The sequence below is a fragment of the Ptychodera flava genome, chromosome 12, assembly GCF_041260155.1.
Source record: "Ptychodera flava strain L36383 chromosome 12, AS_Pfla_20210202, whole genome shotgun sequence".
Lineage (NCBI taxonomy): Eukaryota > Metazoa > Hemichordata > Enteropneusta > Ptychoderidae > Ptychodera > Ptychodera flava.
This window is the reverse complement of record NC_091939.1, coordinates 20,981,905-21,006,458: the sequence shown is the minus strand read 5'-3', so window position 1 is coordinate 21,006,458 and position 24,554 is coordinate 20,981,905. Positions and strand designations below refer to the sequence as shown.

Sequence of the window (24,554 nt, the reverse complement as noted above, 5' to 3'; positions counted from 1 at the left end):
GTTCTGTGTAGATGCTTGGTATTGTTTTGACTACGCATGTCACCTCTTTTCAACTTTTGCAGAGTGCTTTTGATTGATATCTCCACCTAGAGGATAATTACACTTGACAATGTTGGCAACTTCTCAATTTAGACAGCATGACTAGTTCCCATACTGCCAATGGTTCAATGCAAACCACTGTAAACTGCTTTGTGCCCTCAGGGACAAATCATCACACTCTCAAAGTAGTTCAATTCTTTTCTAATCTAACATTTATGAGGGCTCATTTAAAGCTCTTGAGGTAAGGAAACTTTTCAGAGCCTTTTTACAAAATCAAAGATTTTATTTTTCTCACATAGAGTAAATACAAGGATGGGGCCATTTTGAATTTAAAATATCAGTATATGTTGTTGGTCAATTGTTTTCTCAAGTACCAAACTTTGCAAAGTGGCCCCTGATTTTTTAATAACTGATTTGGTAAGAAAGTTTTTTGCATCAAAGAAGTCTTTCCTGAGTCAGTGGCATATTAATTTACTTTTGAAAGCACAGTAGATGTATACATAACTTTTTAAAAAATTATTACTAATGAATGCATTTTGTTTCCTACGGCTTTTGGAATGTATTGTTTTCTTTACAATCAACACAACATACCTCAGCAAGGTGACTGCTGTAGGCAGAATCTCTGGAGGAACTCTCTTTACCAGTGGAACTGCCACCTGACTTTGCCTTCTTCTTGTTGAATGTTACGAAGTCAACACTAGCGCCACTTCCACTGGGTGCATCAGTTGCATCAAAAACTGGATTTTGGTACACATTCATGTCTCGGTTTGTTGTCTCTGGTTTCCCATTATCAAAATACAGATTTTGTGCCCGTGGGTATGACATTGGACGCCCTGACAGTGATGACCTTTTAAAATTGAGCAGAGATTGTTTGCTTGTGATATCATTCTCATATATTCAAGCATGCAAACCCAGCAATGGGTGTACAAGGTTATTTTGATCATATACACGAGTGATGGCAAGTGCAAATACTGAGTGAACTGGTCAAAATCAAGCTATATACTAGTTACTGAGGTGTATTTATTGCTATAACATTATACAGTATAAAAATTCTGGCATGAATCGTTAAAGGAAGTTTTTCAAACATGCACGATCAATATAATAGGATTATACATTTAATGTGATAAGCCCCTGTTTCCAACAACTTGGACAATATCATTGAATGCAAATGCACATACCAATTAAGAATAATAAAGGGATCTAAAACTGTATGCCAACAAGGTGAGGCATTTGGAAAAGTTTGAAAGAGGTGCTTTGCAGAAGAAGCTAGTAATAAAAAAATTTACTGTTGGTTTACATTCGAGCTGAGCCATCAAAATATTTGGGCTATTTCAATCAGATATATGCTGTTTTGCAAGATCAATTAACATTTTTGAAAAGCATGGTTAAAAATCAGCAGCAACTTGATGGAAAAACAAATTACCGTAATGAAAACTATTTTCACACTGTATATCCTTGTTTATTGTAACATTTTTTGATGCGAAAGTTTGGCAATGAAGCTTCGATCACAGCTTGGCATTTCACTTCCCATTGTAAACATTGTCCATGATAGACAGCAAGATATTCACACTTACCCATTCGTCCGAGACTCCTTTTTATTCTTCAGTCTATACCTGCTGTACACTACCAGTGCAATGATGAGAATTATGAGGACAGCCGCTACAACAGCTACCGATATCCCTATGATTTCAGCTGTGGTCAGCAGCTTTGCACACGGCCACTTTGCATTGGCACAGTGGCAGACATAGCTATCCAACTGTTAGGAGGAAAAAATGTCTTTGTCAGTGGTGCAAAACACAAAGAAGAGTAAATCATTTCAACAAAAAGATTAGTTTCCAGTATATATTATTTTCACAGAATTTAACAAATTAATGCATATGCTAAGGTTCATGTTGTCGGTAGGCATTGAACAGCAAAACACAATTGAGCTTTGTAGGGTGCAATATAAGTATAAAATGGAATGTGTAAATTAACTGTAACTTTTAATAACATTTTTATGTATTTTAATCCATGCCATAGATACATTTTTCTCTCTTTTCCCCAAAAGTATGTTCGAATGGAAAGTATTTGCCTTACAAACACTATGGATCGTGTTACAATATGCAAATGAATTTAGTTTGCACTACAGTTCATTTGCAAACAATAATATTGGACATGACACACAAGGAGGCTGGAATGACAAGTTCAATAGAAAAATACTGGAAAACATATTATATCTTACAGCTAATGGAACTTCGACTTTCCCATACCTGTGGAAGAAAGCTAGAAATAATCTACATGCAAATCAAATTGCCTGCAAAAATTCTCACACTTACCTGATCAATACAGGTGTAGTTGCTGGGACATGGGTTAGAGGAACACTCATCAAAATCCATGTCACAATATTCACCAACATATCCGGCTGTACAGTTACAACTATAACCACCTTGATGAAATCCTTGACTGCGAACACTGCCCTCACAGTCAGGGTCTGACTCTGGACCGACACAATAACCGTTGATGCACTTGTTTTCCATTATGTGAATTTTCAAGACCAAAATCTCAGATCTGGCACCCAAGGGGTCTTCTGCCACAACCTTGATTTCATCTTCCCCATAATAGTATTCGTTTGGAACATATTTGATGTAAGCGATGACCCAGCTTTGTCGGGTTATGTCGTGGGGGTTGTTCATATTGCAAGGGAAGGTTATTTCAGACCCAGGGGGCCATTCTGTCTCACCAGCTTTCTTTTCCATAACAACACATTCAGACATCTTGAAGGTGACATTTCGATGTTCTTCTGTGATTTCCAATTGCCCATGGGTAGGTCTTTCAAACATTAACGTCAATTTGTCCTCGGTGTCCACATCGAAGGCGCCAACCATTGCGATGATTGGGTAGTAACCCTCATTCCATTGATGTCGTTGTTCCTGAGTTATCGTTAACTCATAGTTGTCTTTCTGCAGCAGATTCCATCCATTGATGTCCAGGAAAAGTTCTGGATAATCATTTTGAGGACGGATAATGACTGTCAGAATGCCATCTGCGGATAACGATGGAATGCCATCAGCACGCTGTTCAAACGCAACAAAATAAAACTTATCTTCCCCGTAGCAGTCAGGACACGGCCTGTATGTGAATTCACCATCTAGAGTCAAATTTGCACTTCCAAGTCTCGGATCTGGCAGTGATGCATTATCAGTTGGTCTAAAAGCAATTTGATCAAATTCATCATCCAACGCTGTGATGGTGAACACTAAGGTACCACTGTCTTCAACCATGAACACTGTGTCATCTGACGTAATGTAAGGTGGTGTGTTCTGGAAAGTGTTATCCACTGCAGCAACACTGAATGCTGTTGGCCCGGAAAATGACCCGGATGGGGAATTGGTCTCTCTACGCCTTCTGTTTGTACTGTCATCCAGTGGAGAAGTAGTGGAACATACCTGTGTTATGATAAGTTTGAATACAAAAATACCGTCAAGGACAGTGTGCTCATATTTGGTTTGAATTGGCCCATCAAGAAATATTTAAACCAGAGACACAAGAATGACAAAAGTAAATAAGGTCTGAACTTTAGGTACTGAAGGTCAACTTTAGGAACAGGCTTAGCAGAGGAATGTTTCAACACAGTCCTTCAAGGTTTCAGCAGGTCTGCCAATATGTATCAGTTAATGAACAATGACAGTAAATGACTCAAGGTAAGTGGCCTGGCCTGTTTTAGTTAATGCCACCACTCCCGCACATTTGCAGGATTTCCCCTTTTTTCTTACCTCATTTGCATATTTTTGACACCAACATATTCATTTGAACAACTTCACATCTCAACCCCTGGGTCTACCTGTACACCAAATACTGTGATGGTAGGTGTGGCCGTTTGGGAGCTTTTGCATGTGACAGACATACATCCGCACATACATACAGACATCACCAACTCACCATATAAGCTCTTTTAAGTATTTATATACACACCAAATATGAGCTAAAAATTGTTAATTGTCACAGGTTCTGGAATACACATACTGCCAACAAATGTTAAATTAACATGCTCCAATTCAAAATGAGGCTCAAATTCAATTTTTGTGCACAAAAAAACTAAGCTCTCTCCAAGAAAAATATTTGATACACATATTTCCTACATACACATATTTCCTCCAGAATTTTTTCCCAACAACCCTGACAAGGTCATTCACTTTCCTTGACAATCTGAGCAATTTTTGTTGAAACTTTAGATAAACCACTGCTCATAGAGTTTTTTTCCATAAGACTGCAAAAAGTTTTTTAATTTTATCCTTTGAGTGCTGTAGTTTATCTCACCAAAATTTTAGAGCAATTTTTTACCAATATTTATGAATTTTTCTATAATTTTTTAACGATTTGGGACCAAATGGAGATCACATTTCATTGACTACAGTTTCTTGTCAAAATTTTGGCAAAAATCTGAAAAAAAAAAAATTAATTAGGGTATACTTTATAAAGGCAACAAAAACTGACGTCTGGGCATCAAAGGGTTGATGGAGAAATTAAATAAAAACACATTTAAACCTCTTACCTGCACTGTAAGAGTAGCTGCTTCAAGGTCATAATGGTATAGATCATAAGTATCTTCACATGTGTGACTGGAATCATGCCATTCACCCAACTCTGAAAAGTAATAATAAGTTGACCAGATTACCGGTGTTGTCAACTCAAGTAATAGGTTTTACGGTAGTTGCATGTACAGAGAATATTTGCATCATTTGCAAACAGCCCTATTCCTTTGAAAATGACATTCTCCCCCTATCAAACTTGCAGAGACCTCCATTCACGCTACACTTGAACTAATATATGTTTTTAACCTTGCAAAATGCTTTAATTGGTTATCTGCATGTCCACAGTAATGAAATTACCTTCTTAAGGGCAAAGAGGATGCAGTTTAAACTTCTGAGATATGAAATAGATGTGTGTATGCATATGTACATGTCAGGACTTTCTATACCTGTGTTCCAATACAGAAGTCTTGGTAACGCATCAACCTGGTAGTCGGACATGTTGAAAGCAACTGTTATGTTCATTTTCCCATTTATAGGCAGACCATCCAGAGATGTGATGTAAAAATTTGAATCCAAAAACTTGTGTATTCTGCAAAATAATAGAAATATTGAGGACGGTTAATTCATGGACATAAAGACCATAAATGCATGGGGCATACACTTGCTGAGTAGACAGTGTATATAAATTTGAAAACAGTTACTAGGTTTATAAAAAAATAAAAAATAGCTGAAAATTACACCTGAACCATGAGATACACATAAGTACATGCATGACAACAAATTGTTGAGATCTGATCTGAAGGATAGAGGGAACCAAGTGTTGAATAGTTCAAAAAATTAAACTTTGTATGCGATTAACCAAAACGATGGGGTCAAATTTTGTATTTACGATAAAGACATCGTCAATAGTAATGAAGGACTCCCAGCTAAATCACAAGTCCATGTGGGCATGATGGTGTGAACACACAAGGATTTATGATGACAAAATGTGCATGAAATATTTAACCTGTACTTCCTCTTGATAATTTGATGATTCACTATATCTTCGATACCTAGTACTTTCCTTGCCACTTTTTCACAATGTGGAAATTTTAATGAGGTTATTACCTGCGTCTCAGTTCTCTGCTCGTCAGTTCCGATGTTTCTTTTGGATTGACAACGAATGGTTTGAACTCTACTGTGGCATCTGATGTGTACTCCTTTTCCAAATCTTCATCTGACAACATGCCAGCAGCTAATGCAGTGCCCTCAGCTTGACCTGCAAGTTCAAAGGTCACCATCAAATCAATCAGAGCTATTTCATCCATGATGTTCAAATAATTCACAGGCTGCAATGAGGTCTCTTTCTCAGTCAACTGAGATGATAATTGCTGGGGGTGAGGATGGGGGGGGGGCATTCTTTTTGGCTGATACTGAACCTGTTTCAGCTCATACTGGCTAATGCTTAAATGAGTAAATTTCAGTCAATTTCAAAAATGCACTACTTCATCAACTACTGTAATGCACTGGTTAGTAAGTACAAACACAGATGCACATATCAAAGCTGAAACTAAAGCAATAAACAGGCTATAAAAAATGTCTAGAATGACGACTACAAAAAGAATTGGTACTGAATTTAGCTACTTTGATCAAGGAATCTCTTGTACAACCACACGACACACTTTGTTGGCTTCATGCTTTTAGAATTCTCTAAAAAGAATATATCAAAACATGAAGGGAAGATTTATAAATTAGCTATTACCAACATATCAAAGTTCAAGCCTTTGAATGTTAACAGAATTATGTTCCTTCCGGGAGGATATCAAAATAAAGCAAAACATTCTTCAAAAGCTATAATATCTGTTATTTGACATTCTTTCAAAATAGAGAAATTTCTGCATACTTTAAATATGATCTAATGACCAATGGATTTACAATTTGAATATTTTAGATAGCGAGAGAACACAGTCCCATATTAGATCCTGAAATAGCCTGGTTTATGTGCAGCACTCAGTGAATATACATGCATACTATTACAAGACGAAGGTTCATGATAAGGTAGAATGCGTCTCGTTGACAGCTATTAAGACTCAAATTTTTACAATTCTTTTCTGATTTACTACTTGTGAGGGCTCATTCTGAAGATTTTGCAGTGGGAAACATTTTCACCAGTTTCACTTAGTTTTCTGAAAATTGAAAATTACATTTTCTTCCATAGAGTTTACATAAAGATAGTGATCATTTTGAATTTCAAATATCGGTAAGTATGAGGTAATTTGTTTCTCTAGCACCAAACAACTGCACAATGCCCCCTGATTTTTTTACTCTTGGTTTGGTAAGAGAATGGCTGAAAATTTCAATGGGGAAATGACTTTGAAGAGTTTAAGACATTCACTTTTGAGGTGAATACTACCTTAATATCACAGTATTTACCTCTGTCTGTTGCTATGACGACAGACGCTTTATCTCGATGCTGTACATCATTCCTGTACAGCTTGACGTTGATATTCCCATCATGTACAGCAGTAACAATTTCATCATCCTCACCTAGGTACAAAAAAAAGCGTGAAAAAATTCAGCAAAACCAGGGAGAGCCTACAAACATTGTTCACCAAGCCCTAAAATGAACTTTGTCACCACTATGAGACTTTTTCATTTCTGATTCCGTGGACGAAGATATTGTGTCATCGGTACCAAACTCATTTCATTAAGGATCTCACCTACAGTGTTGACAAAGTGATTTCTGAGCAGAGCTGAAACATTACCAGTTTTCTGAACTCATTAATTTTGTGTTCTTAAAACCTGCAGAAAGAGCTCATTTCAGGTAAATGACGCTTTGGAAATGAAGGGACCTGCATACATTCTGCTCAAACAATTGAAACATTACCTTTTCAGGCCTGAAGGCAAAAAAATAAACTTTACACTTGGTAACCAGTTGTCAAACCTCTCCATATTACATGACCAAAAACTGAAATTGTTTATTTTCACAAAAAACAGCGTAAAAATCAGTCCAAAGAATTGTTAATTTTATTGATTCCATTTCAAGGGTTAACAAGAACAGCCATATGACTATCATCAAGCAGACTTTTGTGTGCTTTATTTTTGTAGTACTTGAGGAATTTTGACTTAGTGTGCTTTTACACCAAAACACAGCATGTAAGTGTAGGAAGATTTTGACTTACCTGTAATGACAACCTTGTTCATTTTATAATGACTGCATCTGTGTCCTTTGTTACAAGCCTTGAGATCTGCATAAAGAACCCTTGACAAAAATACAAAACAAATGTAAGCCTTAACACATGCTGCCATGTACCGTCCGGGCATTGTTTTTGTGTGTATCAAACGTTACATATGTAATAACAGAACCAGATGGTGAGAGTGCAAGCACGCCTTAGTGGGGGTAGTTGTACTCAGGCTTGCGGCATATTGTGCTGTCCCCGCACGAGCTAGATGCTCATACAAGGATGGCCGTAGAACATACCACAAGCACTAGTGCAAATACTTCACGTACCATGTGCTGGCACTGTCTCATCATATGGTTTAGTTGTGTTATTGTGTGTGTGTGTGTATGTGTGTGTGTGTGTGTGTGTGTGTGTCCCAGTTTTATGGTCACTTTTGTGCTGGTCTCACTTATAAATCCCTGAAACTGCACCAAAAGTAGTACATTTCCCTCAAACATCTTAAAATGTACTGTCTCCTGTCTACCAAATCAACCATTTATGGTCACTTTCACTTGAATATCTCTCTGTGCATAATTTTCATACCTTCCTCGTTCCATCAAGAATTGATTGGAGTACACTTCACTTTCTCCATTCTCCAGTCTCTCTTTTTCCGCTTCTTCATCTTTTGGTCTCATTTCTGACAAGTTTGCTGATGGAGTCTCACCGATAACAAGCAATCCATTCTCAATGTGTACAGAACCTGACATGTTGAACCCAACTTGAACCTCGGGAATTACATCTTGGATTTTATCAGGTGATGTCCCAACACTGAAATCTATTGACAGAAATTACAAGCATATTTGTCAAACATGAACTTCATAGGAGTCAAATCATTTCTAATCATTTTTGCACTGTGATTTACATATCTGATGAATACAATGATCACAGCAATCTGAATCAAAACAGATGGCACGTTTAGATTTTGCCTACAAACGAGACAATTGACAACAAAAGAACATAATGACAGACAAAATTTATATTCATAAAAGACTGAAATATTGGCCTTTACAGATTACACTACGTGGTGATGTCAGGCAGTGTTCTGCCGAGGCCGCGGCCTTGCGCCATTGCCGCAAAAAAAAAATTGATGACCCCAAAAAAATCAATCATCGGGTCCGCAAGGCGCAGTGCACCGTGAGTCCCACTAAATTTCAGCAAAAATGAAGTCCCAAGAATACACTTATTTACGTGCTATACGCGAAAGGCCAAACGCGGAAGTAGATATTTCACGCTGCTCGTGATTTGTCCTGGCCATGTGAGAACATGAGACGTGCCGCTTCCATAGCAACCTGCAGTGAATTTTTATTTGCATAATCGTAAACTTGGTTTTCATTGGGTAGATTCGGGTCAGCCAGTCAACCTCTCTGTTTCATGTGTGTAGTCCAATGCCTCACACATGTCACAGTACTTTCTGGAAAGGAAAATGGCTTCTGTGAGTGGCTCAAAACATCGTGGCAGAACAATTCTTAGTTTCTTTGGACCATCCGCCCCTAAAAAAGGCAAACCCGGCAACAGAACGAGTGAAGAAAATACGATCGAACATGACATAGCAGACATAGTGTCTCAGCCGTCTACATCCTCGGAAACTCTACAGCCGAAAACTGAAAATCCGTGCACGCCGCAGCCATCCACATCGGAAACGCAGTCAGAAACAGCGCAGTCTCAAACCACTGAGCAGCCATCATCGGAAACTCAGCCTTCATCGAGCTCGAGGTATGTTCGACGTTTCCATGAAAAGTGGTTACACGATTTCAGCTGGCTCCACTACAATGCCGAAAAGAACTCAATTACTTGCAAAGTATGCATAAAGCATAATAAACAAAATTCGATGACCCAATCCAACATGAATTTCCGAACGAGTACACTTACTCGCCACGCAGACTGTAGTGACCATAAAACCGCAGTACTCGCAGAATCTATGAGCTCGAACTTTAAGAAGATTGTTGAGAGAGTTTATTCAGAGAAGGAAAGAAGTGTTTTAGTTGCTCTGAGAACTGTTTTCTGGTTAGCAAAGGAGGATATTGCGATCAACAAATATGACAGCCTGCTGAACTTACTTGAACAGCTTGATTGTCCACACGTATCGAGTCTGAAATCTGGAAAAACTGTATCATATTCATCTGACAAAGCCGCATGTGAAATGCTTGCGTCTGTTGCTGCTGTTATACGTAAGCAAGTAGATAACAAACTGCTGAGATCGCCTTTCGTCAGTATTTTGTGTGACGAGAGCACTGACATTGGAGTGAAGAAAAAGCTGGTTGTGTACTGCAGAATTTTGGATCCGGATACATTCAAGCCATCAACTACTTTCCTTTGTAATTTGGAGGTACACAGTGCAACAGGTAAAGCAATATACAACGAACTATCTGATGTTATGAAAGCAAAGCAGCTACCACCTGCCAAGGTGATGGGACTTGGTACGGATGGAGCCAAGGTAATGACTGGCACAGGAGAAGGTGTGACTGGCTACATGTTGAGAGATAACCCCATGATGTTAAATTACCATTGCATTGCTCACCGTTTGGCATTGGTAACTTCCCAGGCAGCAGATGACGTACCCTACCTTGTTGAATACCAAACTGTACTGACCGGTATTTTCTACTTCTTTAAAGCTTCAGCCAATCGTACAACAAGACTGGCAGATGTTCAGAATTTGCTTGATGAGCCCAGACTCAAATTAAAGGAGGTCCATGAAGTGAGATGGCTGTCTGTCTATCTTGCCGTGCAAACTGTGTACAAGTGTTTAGATTCGCTCATCACATTTTTCACCACTGACAAGGATGCAAAGTCTAAAGGCTATGGTAGCAAGATGTCAAAGTATGACTTCATAGCCACTACCTACCTGCTTATGGATATTTTACCCATAGTTTCTGAACTGTGCCTGGTGTTCCAGAAATCTGATCTTGATGTTAGCATGGTGCAAGTGTCAGTAGACCACTGCAAAACTGCACTGAACAAAATGAAATCTGGTGAAGTAGAGCACCACACTTACCTCCATCAGCTACAAAATGAGCATCTTACTGTTGAGAAGGGAACACTTACCTTCAAAGGCAATCATGCTGTGCAGGGAAAGCAGAACATTGACTCAATCAGGCAGAAATTTGTTGATGCAATCTTAGAGAAGATTGACCTTAGATTTCCAGATGATGACAGCAACATCATGTATGCCTTTGGTGTGCTTGCTATGAGGCCAATATCATTTTGTTCTGAGGATGAACTTAAGACTTGGGGCAATGATAAAGTGGAGTCCCTGATCAGCCAGTATGGAGAATCTAAAATGTCAAAGCCACTGAAGGGCAAAGTGGATGCAATTGCTACTGCTGAGCCAATAATTAATGCAGAATCTACCAGGCATGAGTGGTCCATGGTAAAACCATTGGTGATCAAAGCTTGCTACCCAAGAGACAATATGGCTAACTTGTGGGCTCTTATCAACATGTATCACAGAGAAGAGTTCCCAAATTTGCTCATCCTAGCATCATTGGCTTTATTATTATATTATTATTATAAACTTTATTTCGGACTCATTGTCCATATAACAACAAAAGAAAATCTGGTGATAAATATACACAGCTTGGTTAAGTTGTACAAAAAGAAGCTTATTCCATAACTGTATCATTTCAGAGTTTAAATATAATGAGTCATACACACATCGTACAATATCATTAACTGCTCCCATCCATACTGCTGATTGTGAAAGGGGCTTTAGTGCCCAGAATCAGGTGAAGACTGCAGCACGGAATAGATTGTCCTCAGTTAGACTGGATGACATACTCATGGTGAAGCTTGAAGGTGGCCCTGTAGACCAGTTTGACTATGGCTCTGCTTTAACACACTGGAGAACATCTAAAGCAAGGAAAATGTTTGTTGCTGATCGTTCAAAGTAGAAATTTTCAATTGAAGACTTTGAATTTATTTTGATCAACCTTATGATATTGTTGTTGTCACTCGACTTTCATCCTTTAGTGATTCATTGACTTTCACTCTCCAGTGGTTCAAAATTGACATTACCAGAACACCTACCAGCTGGTTTCTACAATTTCTGACACTTCAAACATTTTGTGACACTTCAAACATTTTTTTGATGATTTGGCACCAGCACTGTTCGGAAAATTGCCCAATTACTGTGAAAGAAATGCTACACTCAGTAACAAGTAAACTTAAATGTTAAAACAACAACATGGGAATAGCACGTAATAAAGTGTATTCTATTATAATTGTCTTGAAAATGGCCCCTTCTTTCCAACAATGACCCACTTTTTGAGCTTCCATGGGCCCTCAGACCCCACTGATGCAAAAGCTTGGCAGAACACTGGTCAGGTGTTGTGCATGAAGTGAGCATATCCTGCCCATCAGAAGACCACAGCTATAATACATCAATGGAAGTCACAGCAGGCGTCTCGTTGTCTTACATGACCATCTTGAAGTCATACCACATACTCCGCATAAATAATATCAATTTTGTGAATCAACAATTTATAGCATAGATTAATTTCATAAATGATTACATATGTACCACGGATTATTCAGTCAATGGCTGCAAAATAACATTGGTATTTTTCAATGAAGATCTCACAATGTAAAACAATCCCTCTCAACAATATGCATATTTGAAAACTTAGAGGTATATGTCAGTTTAGGGGGATGACAGTTGACAATAAATTGTGTATATTTAGTATGTGTACAGTCTCTAATACCGACAGACAAGATAAATTCACTGCGGAAATCATGATTCCAATTTGAAAGCAAAAGTTCACTTTGGTAAACTTACAATATTGATCCACTAAATCATCTCCTTCAACAGCTTCCCACATCAATCCAACTGAAGTCTGATCGGAACACAGATCAACGCCCGATACACTGCCATTAACACTGATTCCATTACAGATGGATGAACTGCTGGAGTTGGATGTATCTGGTGCCTTAAGCACAACAGTCACACCTGTGTAAATAGATGTAGAAACATTGTTGTGATAAGTATTCAAGTACCTCTGATAACATTTTATGTGACTGGGAAAAGACATCCCACAACATGGAAAAAGTCTTCAAATAAGTCAAGTGGCAGCACTTCAGAAATATCTATATGAAACTTAGTAGTGCATGTTTTTTCAGATTTCGGACATATACTATCACACAGTTTTCCACTGATTGATGTTGGAATTTTGCTAACAGTTTGCTCCCAAAGAGTGCAACTTTTCATTGAAACGGTGGTCCTATTGCAATATTCTGACTCAGTTGAAGAAGCAGAGCCACAGGGCAATAAAACTTGCAACTGCAGGCCCTAGACTATTTTGAAGTGGCTTTCTTTGACTAAACTTTGTTATTTTATCACACTTTTGAGGTGAGGATATCGTAGAGTGTTTTTGTCACTTTTGATCACCAACTTTTTGCTTCAATGACCAGGTACAATAGGTTGAAAGTTCAAATGCAACAGAAAAATTACTGAATTCTCCCTCTCAAGTTTTGCTGTCTTTCTACCGAAGAATGGTTTATGGATAGCAATATATCAGACAAACAATGGTTATAAGCATACCTGTACTTGACATTGTTGTTGACAGCCCAGCATTGTTGATGGCTTTCACAGTCACATAATAGCTGCTTTTGTCTTGCAGTGAAAGATCTTTTCTCACTGCTGACACTTCCAAACCAACTGACGTGAAATCTTGTATATCAGTTCCGTTTGGTGTGGTTCCAATCGCCCACAGAAATTCTTTGACCTGGAAGTATATTTTTAAGTGTTTATTGCACATGAATAAAATTAATATTTTTTTAACCAAACTGTTTTAGAGCCTCAGTACTGTATCTTTTCACTTTTAAATTATGATTTCCAGATGAAAATTATATCATGTTATTGTACACACAGAGAGAGGTGTGTCTTGCTTGTTGGTTTGAACGTCAAAATAATATCTTGGGGTGCACCCCAGAGTATAACTCCGATGTAAAACTACAATGTGCATATAAAACCATGGAATATCACATCCAGGGAAAACAATACAAATGTAAATTAATCCTCTCTGGCTGAATATATTATGTAGGTAATTCACATCATGTGTATTTTACAAGATAGTCAGGCTTGAAAGGGTTAATATCATTGTAAACCAACCACCTTGGTATAAATTCACCCATAATGCACTAAAGTTAATTGTTTAGGGAAATATTTTGCAGTGACAGCATGTTTAGCTCCAGTATGCGGAGATGAGGGCGCTATTTAAATGGCAGTCAGAGTTTGAATCTGAATGTTTTCTACACCTATAGGTTGGTGTGTGATGAACATATCATGCACTGACATAACCCATATAGCTAAAAGGTAATTACAAGGAGATAAAATTGAATACTATCCTGGGAAAGGAAACAGTATATAAAACCTGTGCCACTTTTCCTTTCAATAAATCTGGAATAGGTCATCAAATTTAGGGAGACAACGAAAAATAAAGATTCGAAATCTTGAATTAATACCTCTATTTATTTCCATATTAACACTTACCTGACTACCAATATCATAACCATCCCAGTTAACGGCAATGGTACTGTTGCTACTTTGATATTCTGTGGGTTCTGTATCTGACCAATCCATATCTACGTGGTAAATTTCTTCTATAATTGGAGGCGTGACATCAACCAACACACCATTGGATGACATCGTTGCCGACCTACCAGATCCTTTATGGAGATCACAGTAAACAAAAATCTCACCTTAATATTTGAAATTTCACAAAGGATGGTATTTTTCTGTAATGTAAATATTTTTTCAGTCAACATAGTTCAAGGTTGGATAGTTGCACAGACACATTTATGTTTGAAATCTTATAATTGGATACAGTCTATGGTAAAAGGGATTTGAAAAGAGATTGCTATATTTAGTAACTGAAATCTCAATTGGCACTATTGAGCAAAATTACATTTCAATACTCTTCATTGAAATTCAGTGTATTTTTCAGTATATGTCCTCTGTTTACTGTAAAAAATTATACCTTAAAACCAAACTTTTCTTGTGACTTTACCCACAGTAACTGTACTTTAGTTCACAGAAACTCTTTGGTACTATCATCATCATTTGATCACTACTGGGGAAAAACTAAATATGCACCCTACGAGATATTTTGACATGACACTTTTAACTTTGTTATTAAGAAAAGGTTTGGGAAAATGACAAGAGCACTCAATATTCAGATGAAGATGTTACCTAAAAGATAAATTGAGCAATTGGCATACACATGAAAAATCTGCATTGAATCTCAATACACAGGCTACGACATCACAACATCAGATGTACACAAACCTGTGATGGCTTTGACAGTCAAGTAGTATGTGGCAGGCACAGTTGTGTTGACGCCATCTTCTTCCTCAATCCTCTCAGGTTGTAAGTCTAAATCATTGAGTTCAATATGGTAGAGTGATGTCTTTGTATCAGAACAGATTGTCTGGCAGTTGAACACGTCACATGGTTTTACACAGGGTACACATGGACTAACAACCTATAATACAAAAACAATATCAGAAAGTTAGGACATATAACATAATCAATATCGATAAGGCATAAGGGCACCCTTCAATTTTGTGAATTACATTATATATGATAATTTATTTGTACAAAATTAAACTGAATAAATATTAGTTTACTTTTCCAGACATACAGTTTGTTTGTCCTTTGGCAAAGACATGATTTAAAATATCACTACAACTCCATGAACCGGTAAATTGTCATGGAAGACAGCTAATTATTTTGATTTTTTTCAACTGGCGTTCAGACTCTAAAAAACTCAGAATATAACTTTTACACTACAACGTTGGCAGGTTAGGACATTGTTGGGGCTCACTTGGATCGGTAAATATTGGCTAATTTGTTTCTCTCGTACCAAATTTTGCATAGTGACTCCTGATTTTGATTTTTTGATTTTGAAAAGAAATGGTTTAAAGTTTCCTTGAGAAAAGTTTGGCAAAAGTTTGAGTCTTTCAACTTTGAGGCCTGAACTACCGTATCTGAAATGTTTTTTGCTTGAATAGAGATATTCAACTACCCTACATGACAGTGCTACATAAACAGAGACTTTATAGGTGGTTCAACTTCATCTAAGCCATCTATCAGGAACAACTTTCTTCAACAGGTATTGTGTAACACAAATGTCATCTTGCCTGTCTGAAAGGAACAACATCGTCCAGCAATCTCTCTGAACCAACTCCTACGAGGAATGCCTCTATTGCATTGTCACCACCACGGAACGGATCACCATAGCGACAGAGGCTATCAGCTGGTGGAGGCAACCTGTAATAGAAACATAAAGACATCAGGCATTTTCATCATGATTGATGTGGCATGCTGTTTTGATGAATTTCTTTTGGCCTTTCTGAATAATAATATTGTTGAGAAATTCTTGGCTGAAAATTAACAGTCACACACCAATTAATAGCAGAATTTGTGCAGAAACTATTATACTTTTGCACCATGGTTGAAAGGATATTTTCAGTGTGTAGTACAGCAATATTTATTGCACAAAAGTTAATCCACTGGTGAGCTGTTAACTCGAAAAATCTTTCAGTCAACCTGATTGGATGTATTGCAAAATTACATGCCTTGCATCACTGTCAAATCATTTAATGAAAATGTGACAGTATTCATCTGAATCAATGTTATTTCTGAAAACCATGGGAAGCAACACAGTTTGTGGAAAGAAACTGATAGAGGTCTGTCGTATAGCACCTCCAAAAGCCATGATATAGTCACATATCATGGAAAACAATGACAAGTGGCACAATGTCAGTCATATTGATTGAATGACACAACAAGAATGGCATACCTATCAGTATTTGATGGTTTATGGCACAATACTATTCTTATGGATGTTAATCAAAATTCTTTTGAGAGAACACTGTTTTTGTCTTTACGGAAAAAAGAATTCTTTTATCTTACCTCAGAAATTTGAATGAAGCACTTGCTGATGGTGGATTGAAAATATCAGCGATATCCGGTACAAAATCTACTCTATTCCATACAGACATCAACAGCTTAGTGGAAGTTGTCAGATGGTAAATATTGGAAAGGTAGGTGACTGGTATGTCGTCTATGAACAATTCTACAGTCCAGACATTCTAAAGAACATTAAACATAGAGATGATTCCTAACAAGGTTTTGCGTAAATTAAACATAAGGTAAAGTCAATCTATTTTACCTTTTTGTGATATCAAAAAAACATCACTTTGTAAAAATGATGATGGTACATATTTGCAAAAATGGTACATATTTGCAAAAATGTCACAATATACCCTTTGGCTCAATGCAAACAGATGATTTCGTTTGTGACCTCTAAAAAATGAATTTTTTCTCTTCCGACTTGCTTTCCAATGACAAATACATTGTAAGGAAAAGCTACTATTTTTACATGTACTGGTATATGTATGAAAAGTACCACCAATTAAGATTTTATTTCAAAAGCTTGCATGAGGCACAAACTTTATGTAGCAGTGCATGTTCAGTCATGTATGGGCAGAGATGTACACTTGAAGTTTTTAACTTGATTTTTTGGTACAGACCGTACAGTGTTTCAATGAATGTTTAATCTCTTTCAGCTCCAAGCAGAGTTGAGGTTTTGTATAGTTTTCCGGTATTTCATCATGTTTCAAGAAGTCAAACAACACATCCTGCTTTAAATATCAAACAAAATTCATGACAAACCTCAAAAAAAAGTGCAATTTTTGTCCCTTTTCAGGAAACAAGGCAATTGCTGAGTGTTCATATCATTGTCACTTATGATAATATACACACTAATATTTTACAGGTTTCATAGTGCTGTCTAAAGTACTGACAAATCTGGCAAAGAAAATCCTGTAATGAACTGCATTCTGCAATAATAACAGGATGAATCACTGACGTGATTTTGGTCATCACGTTACCTGGGAGCCAACTGTTTCTATGGTAACTTGTAAAGTGTATGAATGCCAAGCAATTGATGGATCGAATGACAATTCCACAATCTCAAATTTGGGTTCAAACGTGTCATTTTCATGTCTGCTCCATACAACTGCAAAGTGCTTGATTTCTTTGTCAACTTCAACACCTGCAGGAAAAAGTGAAACTGGGTTATGCAAAGACTATTAATGTGCTTTCAACTGAAGAGAGTCTAAAATGAAGAAAACGTCTCTCAAAAAGACTTTTTACACGTGTTTGTATACAGTGATTCTAATTGGAAACATGCTTGCGATATTAAGATTCATAAATACAAACTTTTAATGAACTACACTTACCTGAATGAAGTTGAAGACCCAATGCGTTGAAGGCATACATCTTCATAGTTTCATCACCAGTGTAAGTTTTGCCAGGGAGTTCATCTTCTATAACCTTGCCACGGTCCCTTGTGGTGGTCACTGGTCCAGTTGGTGGGATATTTGTAGGTTTTGACGTCTTCATTAAATACTCTGTGCAGTTACAATTACATTCTGGCAAGAAACAATGATGAGTTGGGAATATTATTAAATATATGGACAGCTTATGATATATGAATTATTGAAACAGCATCAATGAATAAAAAACAAATTACGTACATACATACAACGTCATACATACATGCATACATACATACATACATACAAACATACATACCATACATGTATACATTCATAAGTTTGAACGTACGTTTGTAAATATACATACACATACATACATACATACATACATACATACATACATACATACATACATAGTTATATACATACATACACACACACAAACATATACATACATACATACATGCATACATACATACATACAAACATACATGCATACATACATGCATACATACCCGTCCATTACATACATACATAGTATACACACACACACACACACACACATCACACACATTCATACAGAAATACATACGTATATACATACATACGTATAAAAATCCATGAATGAACAAACATACCATTTTAAAAACTCTGAAATATATAGATGGACACATTAGAGCAAACACATACAGAGGTATCACATATATAATAAACAGAGCAATAATGTTTAAAAACATGCTATAAATTTTAAAAAGACACTTGCTGTTACTTGAAGGACAAACTTACCTTCTGGCACTGGGACTGTTACTGTCTCTGTGGAGTTCAGTTCAGTTGCAACAGTAGCTGACATGTTTCCAGCAACCTCTGTTGCGGTTTCATCCTGGACCATACAACAGCTACACATCTCTCTTTCTATCACAGTGTCTTGCCAGGTTTTCGCTCCGAGCGGTGCTTCAAAATCACCAACAACTCCAGCTGGACCGTCCCACATCACCAAACTTGTGACTGCGTGAACATCACTTCCAGCAGCAAGTATTTCAACCTGTTTGGAAAGATTAGTAGGGTCAATGAAAACTCTGCATTATTAAATCGCAGCATATTTTACTAGGTTCTGTTTTACTTTCTTGCCATTTTTTATCCAACATTTCGTTTCTGAATTCATGGGTGAAACTGCTATAATTCATGAATTATTTACCAGCCTACTTTCATATTTATTATTCCATAATTCAAATCAAACATGTTGACTGTGGTAATTCATCATGAGGTACACTGATACAGGTATTTTAATGATAAGTGTCAAAGGTCACCATACCTGATATTTTCCACCTTCAGTAATGTCTGGCTCTGTGTAGTAATAGGCACCAGAGTTCATTCTTTCTTCCTTCACATCTCTTGTCATGGTTATTGTCAGACCATCTTCTGAAGAATGAGTCACCTACATCATGGGAAGATCAGATAATATATGTCTAACGCAAATACAATTTCTGGATGTACTGAGCATTCCACTGAACAAATTTTATTCCTTTGACTTGTTTAATTCACATGCAAAGGTTAAGCAATTTCAAAATTTAATTTTAACCATTCAAAATCTTTGTTGAAAATAAACTTCCAATTAACATTGGCTTGTTTCCTTATCTTTCTCTCAGAATAAAAAACAGTATCACAAATTTCAAAATAAACAACTTGGGCACGAATGGAACCCTCTTGATATTGCAAATGTTAGCAATCTGCTTATATTGAAAGGAAATCTATACCTTGAGCTTGAAATCACACTTACCTTATCTGTAGCAAACTGAATCCTTCGCTCTGATTGGATAGACCACATGCCTTTGTCAACAACTGCTGACCAATCAGAACCACTTGGTTCCTCACCTGTCAAGAACTCTCTTGTTGGACATGCTTCAACATCTGGGTTTGGCAGGTGAATAAAAACACCTGGCAAGGAAAAAGGAAACATCAATCACTAAATTAATTTACCCCATTCAGCATCATGGCTTGGCCCATACCTATTGTTATTAATAGTGATTTGGGACCTGCTTACAGGGAGTGGGGGGTGAACAGTATAAGTAAACATTTTCTGTCTTCCATCTTGAACAGGCTATCCTCACTTGGAAGAGATCATGCAATTTGCACAACTGGAGAGTTACTAAGGTTTCTCATGTCTTCACGACATTTTTCTCAGAGTTTTCCCATTTGGCACTGCACTGAATGGAAATCATACCTTGCATTGAAGACGTAGAACTCTGATACATTCTATCAGTTTTGTAGTTGTCACCGTCTTTGACACTGCCACTGACAGGGTCCATTAAATCTACCAATACTGGTGGAGATACCGTGGTTACTGACAAGTCAGCATTGTTGGTCACCTTCAGATGTACATAGTATGGAACATCAACCTGAAACACAAAGACAAAATCAGAGGTTAGCTGAATGAAATGAAATCATTATGATGCAGAAAACTACAGTTGAGGATAATAGATATGCAGGGGATGCAATTTCTGTCAGGCAAGCTTCAACTGACTCAATCATTCAAGTCATTAGAATTGTCTATAACTCACAGTTTGTATTGTGTATTTTTTAAAGGAAAGGAAACTGTATTGAAGCAAAGGCATATTGATTCAAATTGTCATTTGTGGAAGAAAGCATTGTGATATAGTGGAAATATATGAAATAAATTGATATGCTATAAAAAATCTTCAACATGATGTGTTAACCTGTTCATCCTAATTCTTTGTAAACAGGTCCACATTCATCATTGATAACAATAGCTATGGGCCAAACCATGGTGGTTTAAGGTGTTAATGTAACACTCAGTGAGTAAATGTCTGGATGTACCATAGGCGCACGACGAATTTTAAAATCACTTGTCTGTAATTTAATGGTGAAACTTGCATTTTATTAACAACTGTGCAAACAGAAATCATGCGGACAGCTTTTGAGACATACTGTGAGCAGCGCCCAGAACACGGCTGTGGCCGCTCGGCTATCTTGTACACATTACTCTAAAGGTACAATACTATTGGGAAAATAATTTAAATAAAATCCGTAAAATAAAACGTTGTTGGCAACCCTGGGGATTCAAACTTCTCTGTGTTGTCGCATGCGTGGTACTAAATCGATCGACTGGGTTCTTGAAACACAAAAACTGCACCGGGCCATGTATTTGCTGGTAAGTCGCTAAATTTTACCTCCGGACAACTCCCGTCACACCACCATTTTGAAGGCTCCCATATCAGTACGAATAACGATGACGTATTGGTTTAAAAGGAAAGTATGCGCATGCGTCAACTTCAAGCTGCACACTTTGAAAATGGCGCTGGCATGGGACTTGTCCGTAAAAAAACATTGCGCTAATTATCAGCCGTAGATAGGGCCGATGTTGACTGTACAAGTTAGGAAGCCGATCGATCGATTTGTGTAAGTATTCCCTTGATTAAATTGAAGTTTGAATCTCGAGGATGGCCAATAACCGTTAATTTTGTCTAATTTAAAAATTATTTTCCAAATAGTTTCGTACCTTAGAGTAATGTGTACAAGACAGCCGCGCGGCCACAGCCGTGTTTTGGGCGCTGCTCACTGTATGTCTCAAAAGCTGCCTGCATGATTTCCGTTCGTACAGTTATCAATAAAATGCATATTTCAACATTAAAATTGTAGACAAGTGATTTTAAAATTCGCCGTTTCTATAAAGTTAGTAACGTTAACAGTAGAGCTGAGCGGCCACAGCCGTGCACGGGGCACTGTTCACTGTATGTCTCAATAGCTGCCCGCACGATTTCCGTTTGCACAGATTTTAATAAAATGCATGTTTCAACATTAAAATTACAGACAAGTGATTTCAAAAGACGTCGTGCGCCTGTGGATGTACAAGCCATTTCACACTCACCTTGAGCTCTAGGTCCAACATTGTGTAATAAGTATCATTAGCCAAAACTTGGATGAAATCTTGAATCAGATTGTTCCCACTGATATCTTGACATGAACTTCCTTCATATAACGCAATCTCATGGTGTTTGATACCACTGATGTCGTCGTGGTAACCTCGCCAGGATACTGTGAGTTGCTCTGTATTCTTACTGTACATGACACTCTGCATTGTGGGATACGAAAATTACAATTAAACAGGTCACAGCAACATCAACAGATCCAATTCATATATAATATTTACTTTTCTCCTTGAAGTCATACATTTGTTGACAGACTTCATAGACTCATCATGTAAGTTCCTGTTGACATCATTTTGTAACGTCATGATAAATATATTCTGGTACTGCTTTTACTAGCATTTTTAATGTTTATTTAAAAATGTCCAATTTCAGGGTTTTTACATTTTTTGATACTGTATCATTTGTTGGTTTTGACTATATGGTTTTATTCTTAATTGAATGTTTCTTTCAACATGCTGTTTTAGGAGGTGTTTGCCGATCTAAAATGAATAACTGAACATCTCTGATGGGTTCTGTGGAGAAAAGATACCACTTAAAGTTGAACTGAGTTGGAGTTACACTGACATTCTGTTTATTGCATGCTTATCAAAGTAAAGAATGATGTGAAACCATTGCAATCCTATACATAAGACTTCACAAAAGCAGAAGTATACTTACAGTGTTCCAGAAAGCACCAATTTGTAAAATTCCCTCCTTTGGTGGTGTGGTGTCCACAATAATGGATGCGGTTGCCAGGGAGCATTCTGCTGCCTCATCTGTTGCTATGACAACCACTGTGTAGGATTGACCTTCCGTAAGGTCAAGTTTGTCAGCAATTACCAGTGTGTCCTTCTTCACGTTTGTCAGTTTGTGTTTGTCAAACAAATGTGAATATTCTGGATTGGCGTTCACTTCTCCATCTTTATTGAAATTTTGCTGAAAAGTGAAAATGAGTCTTAACATTAAAATTTCTTTATACACCCTCAAGATTTCATATGATATTTAATTAAGGTCTCTTATACAATAGCTTTGTCAATACCAGCATATTTTGGAATAGCATTGTTCACAATTATTTGCATTAATCTGTTGAATTACTGCATGTACACATCCATATAGACGTTATCAATCTCAAAAGTTGCATTATTGAGTGAAAAATAATTACTGTTTAAAACACGCAAAATCAAGGGAAAAGGTCCTAATATTCTGCATGAACTCCATGAATGTTTTGTCCCTTCAGGTTGACTTGCATTTGCAACTAGAGCTGTTTGCCATCTGCTAGTTTCAAGATAAACCTGAACAACAAGATTTCAGTGTCTTTCAGTGCGTAGGAAAGATTGGCAACCCATGAAGCCTGCTAGATATCAATCATTGTTACAAGGATTTTTAGAACTCTCAATCATTGACAACACAAAGCATCATGGGATATGTAAAGGTGGTTGGTAACTGGTTGGTACCAGCAGGTGTCCAGTACACCATTGTCAGAAATTGCACAACACAGCAAAGCATGGGCTGCAAAACTTACCAACTGACTGCATGTCAGTGTGTTTAGGTTGTCTTCTTGAGTTCCAAGTCCCCACTGATAAAACATGATTGGCATGGTGAATTCAAATCCTGTCCAAGATATCGTCATTTCACTGGTTGAGGAGACGTATCTAGATGACATAGAACAAATGAAACCATGATAATTAAATTCTCACCGTGTTGGAAGTTGATTAATTTTGATATGAATCAGTAGACATACAAAGAATCACCTGTTCTGTCAGTTTTAATGACTTAGTTTTATTGCAAATAGTAATTAAATACAAAATTTAACACAAATCTTGTACAACAATTCTGTCAAGACTATATACTGTCCAGCTACTGGAATTTCTCATGTTTTGATAATTTCTACACTATTCAGTGAAATACAATTTATGCCTCTATCAATACCAACCTGGGCACTGTTATTTCACCTAATGCTACAGCTTTTCCACCATATCCAACTTGAATTCCATTGGAACTCTGTTCTACCATTGCAGTGGACACACTGTAGGCTTTCACTGTTATATAGTAAGTCACTGATCTCGGAGTAAGAAGTAGATCAGTGAATGTGTGTGATTTGTTCAGACCAACATCAACAAATGGATGTATGTCAGTACGTGTTGTAGGATATCTTCTGTCAGTTCCTGCAGCTACTTCATAGTGAGATATCACTTGCTGTTCTCGGTTTCTTGTATCACCTGGAAATTTTGAAAGAGAGTTTGTGAACGGGGTATGGTGGAATTACAATATGATTTCTGATGGGAAGATTTTACTCAATGCAGACTCGGGCTCTTAACCCTTTGAATGCTGTAATTTTTCCCACCAAAATTCTAGTGCAAAATTTACTAAATTTTCTTAATTTTTCTGTGATTTTTTGATAATTTTGCACCAAATGGATATCACATTTCATTGGCTACAGTTTTTTATTAAAATTTTGGCAAAACTCTGGGGAAAAATGACTCTGGTATATTTTATGAAGGTGACTAAAATTGATTTTGGCGCTCAAAAGGTTAATCAGTTTCAAATGCAATTTCAAAGGAAATACTTCACGTAAATGGAAAACACTATTAAGAAATACT

General features: G+C 37.1%; 1 protein-coding gene across 2 annotated transcripts in view; it reads right to left on the bottom strand.

Moving 5' to 3' along the window:
• Positions 1–24,554, bottom strand: part of LOC139145370 (uncharacterized) — an 89,145-nt gene that overhangs the window by 4,995 nt on the left and 59,596 nt on the right. For both annotated transcript variants that reach the window (XM_070716492.1, XM_070716493.1), the window contains exons 60-84: positions 23,888–24,173; positions 23,477–23,606; positions 22,633–22,890; positions 21,915–22,118; positions 20,250–20,424; positions 19,806–19,963; positions 19,341–19,463; positions 18,815–19,070; positions 17,990–18,181; positions 17,639–17,802; positions 16,659–16,837; positions 15,884–16,013; positions 15,030–15,225; positions 14,235–14,410; positions 13,284–13,467; positions 12,522–12,692; positions 8,294–8,525; positions 7,712–7,791; positions 6,963–7,076; positions 5,658–5,808; positions 4,997–5,139; positions 4,571–4,662; positions 2,355–3,464; positions 1,614–1,795; positions 631–886 (exon numbers count right to left, since the gene is read on the bottom strand). In XM_070716492.1, coding sequence (XP_070572593.1) covers positions 631–886; positions 1,614–1,795; positions 2,355–3,464; positions 4,571–4,662; positions 4,997–5,139; positions 5,658–5,808; positions 6,963–7,076; positions 7,712–7,791; positions 8,294–8,525; positions 12,522–12,692; positions 13,284–13,467; positions 14,235–14,410; positions 15,030–15,225; positions 15,884–16,013; positions 16,659–16,837; positions 17,639–17,802; positions 17,990–18,181; positions 18,815–19,070; positions 19,341–19,463; positions 19,806–19,963; positions 20,250–20,424; positions 21,915–22,118; positions 22,633–22,890; positions 23,477–23,606; positions 23,888–24,173 — 5,342 coding nt within the window. The remainder of the gene's footprint in view (positions 1–630; positions 887–1,613; positions 1,796–2,354; positions 3,465–4,570; positions 4,663–4,996; positions 5,140–5,657; positions 5,809–6,962; positions 7,077–7,711; positions 7,792–8,293; positions 8,526–12,521; positions 12,693–13,283; positions 13,468–14,234; positions 14,411–15,029; positions 15,226–15,883; positions 16,014–16,658; positions 16,838–17,638; positions 17,803–17,989; positions 18,182–18,814; positions 19,071–19,340; positions 19,464–19,805; positions 19,964–20,249; positions 20,425–21,914; positions 22,119–22,632; positions 22,891–23,476; positions 23,607–23,887; positions 24,174–24,554) is intronic.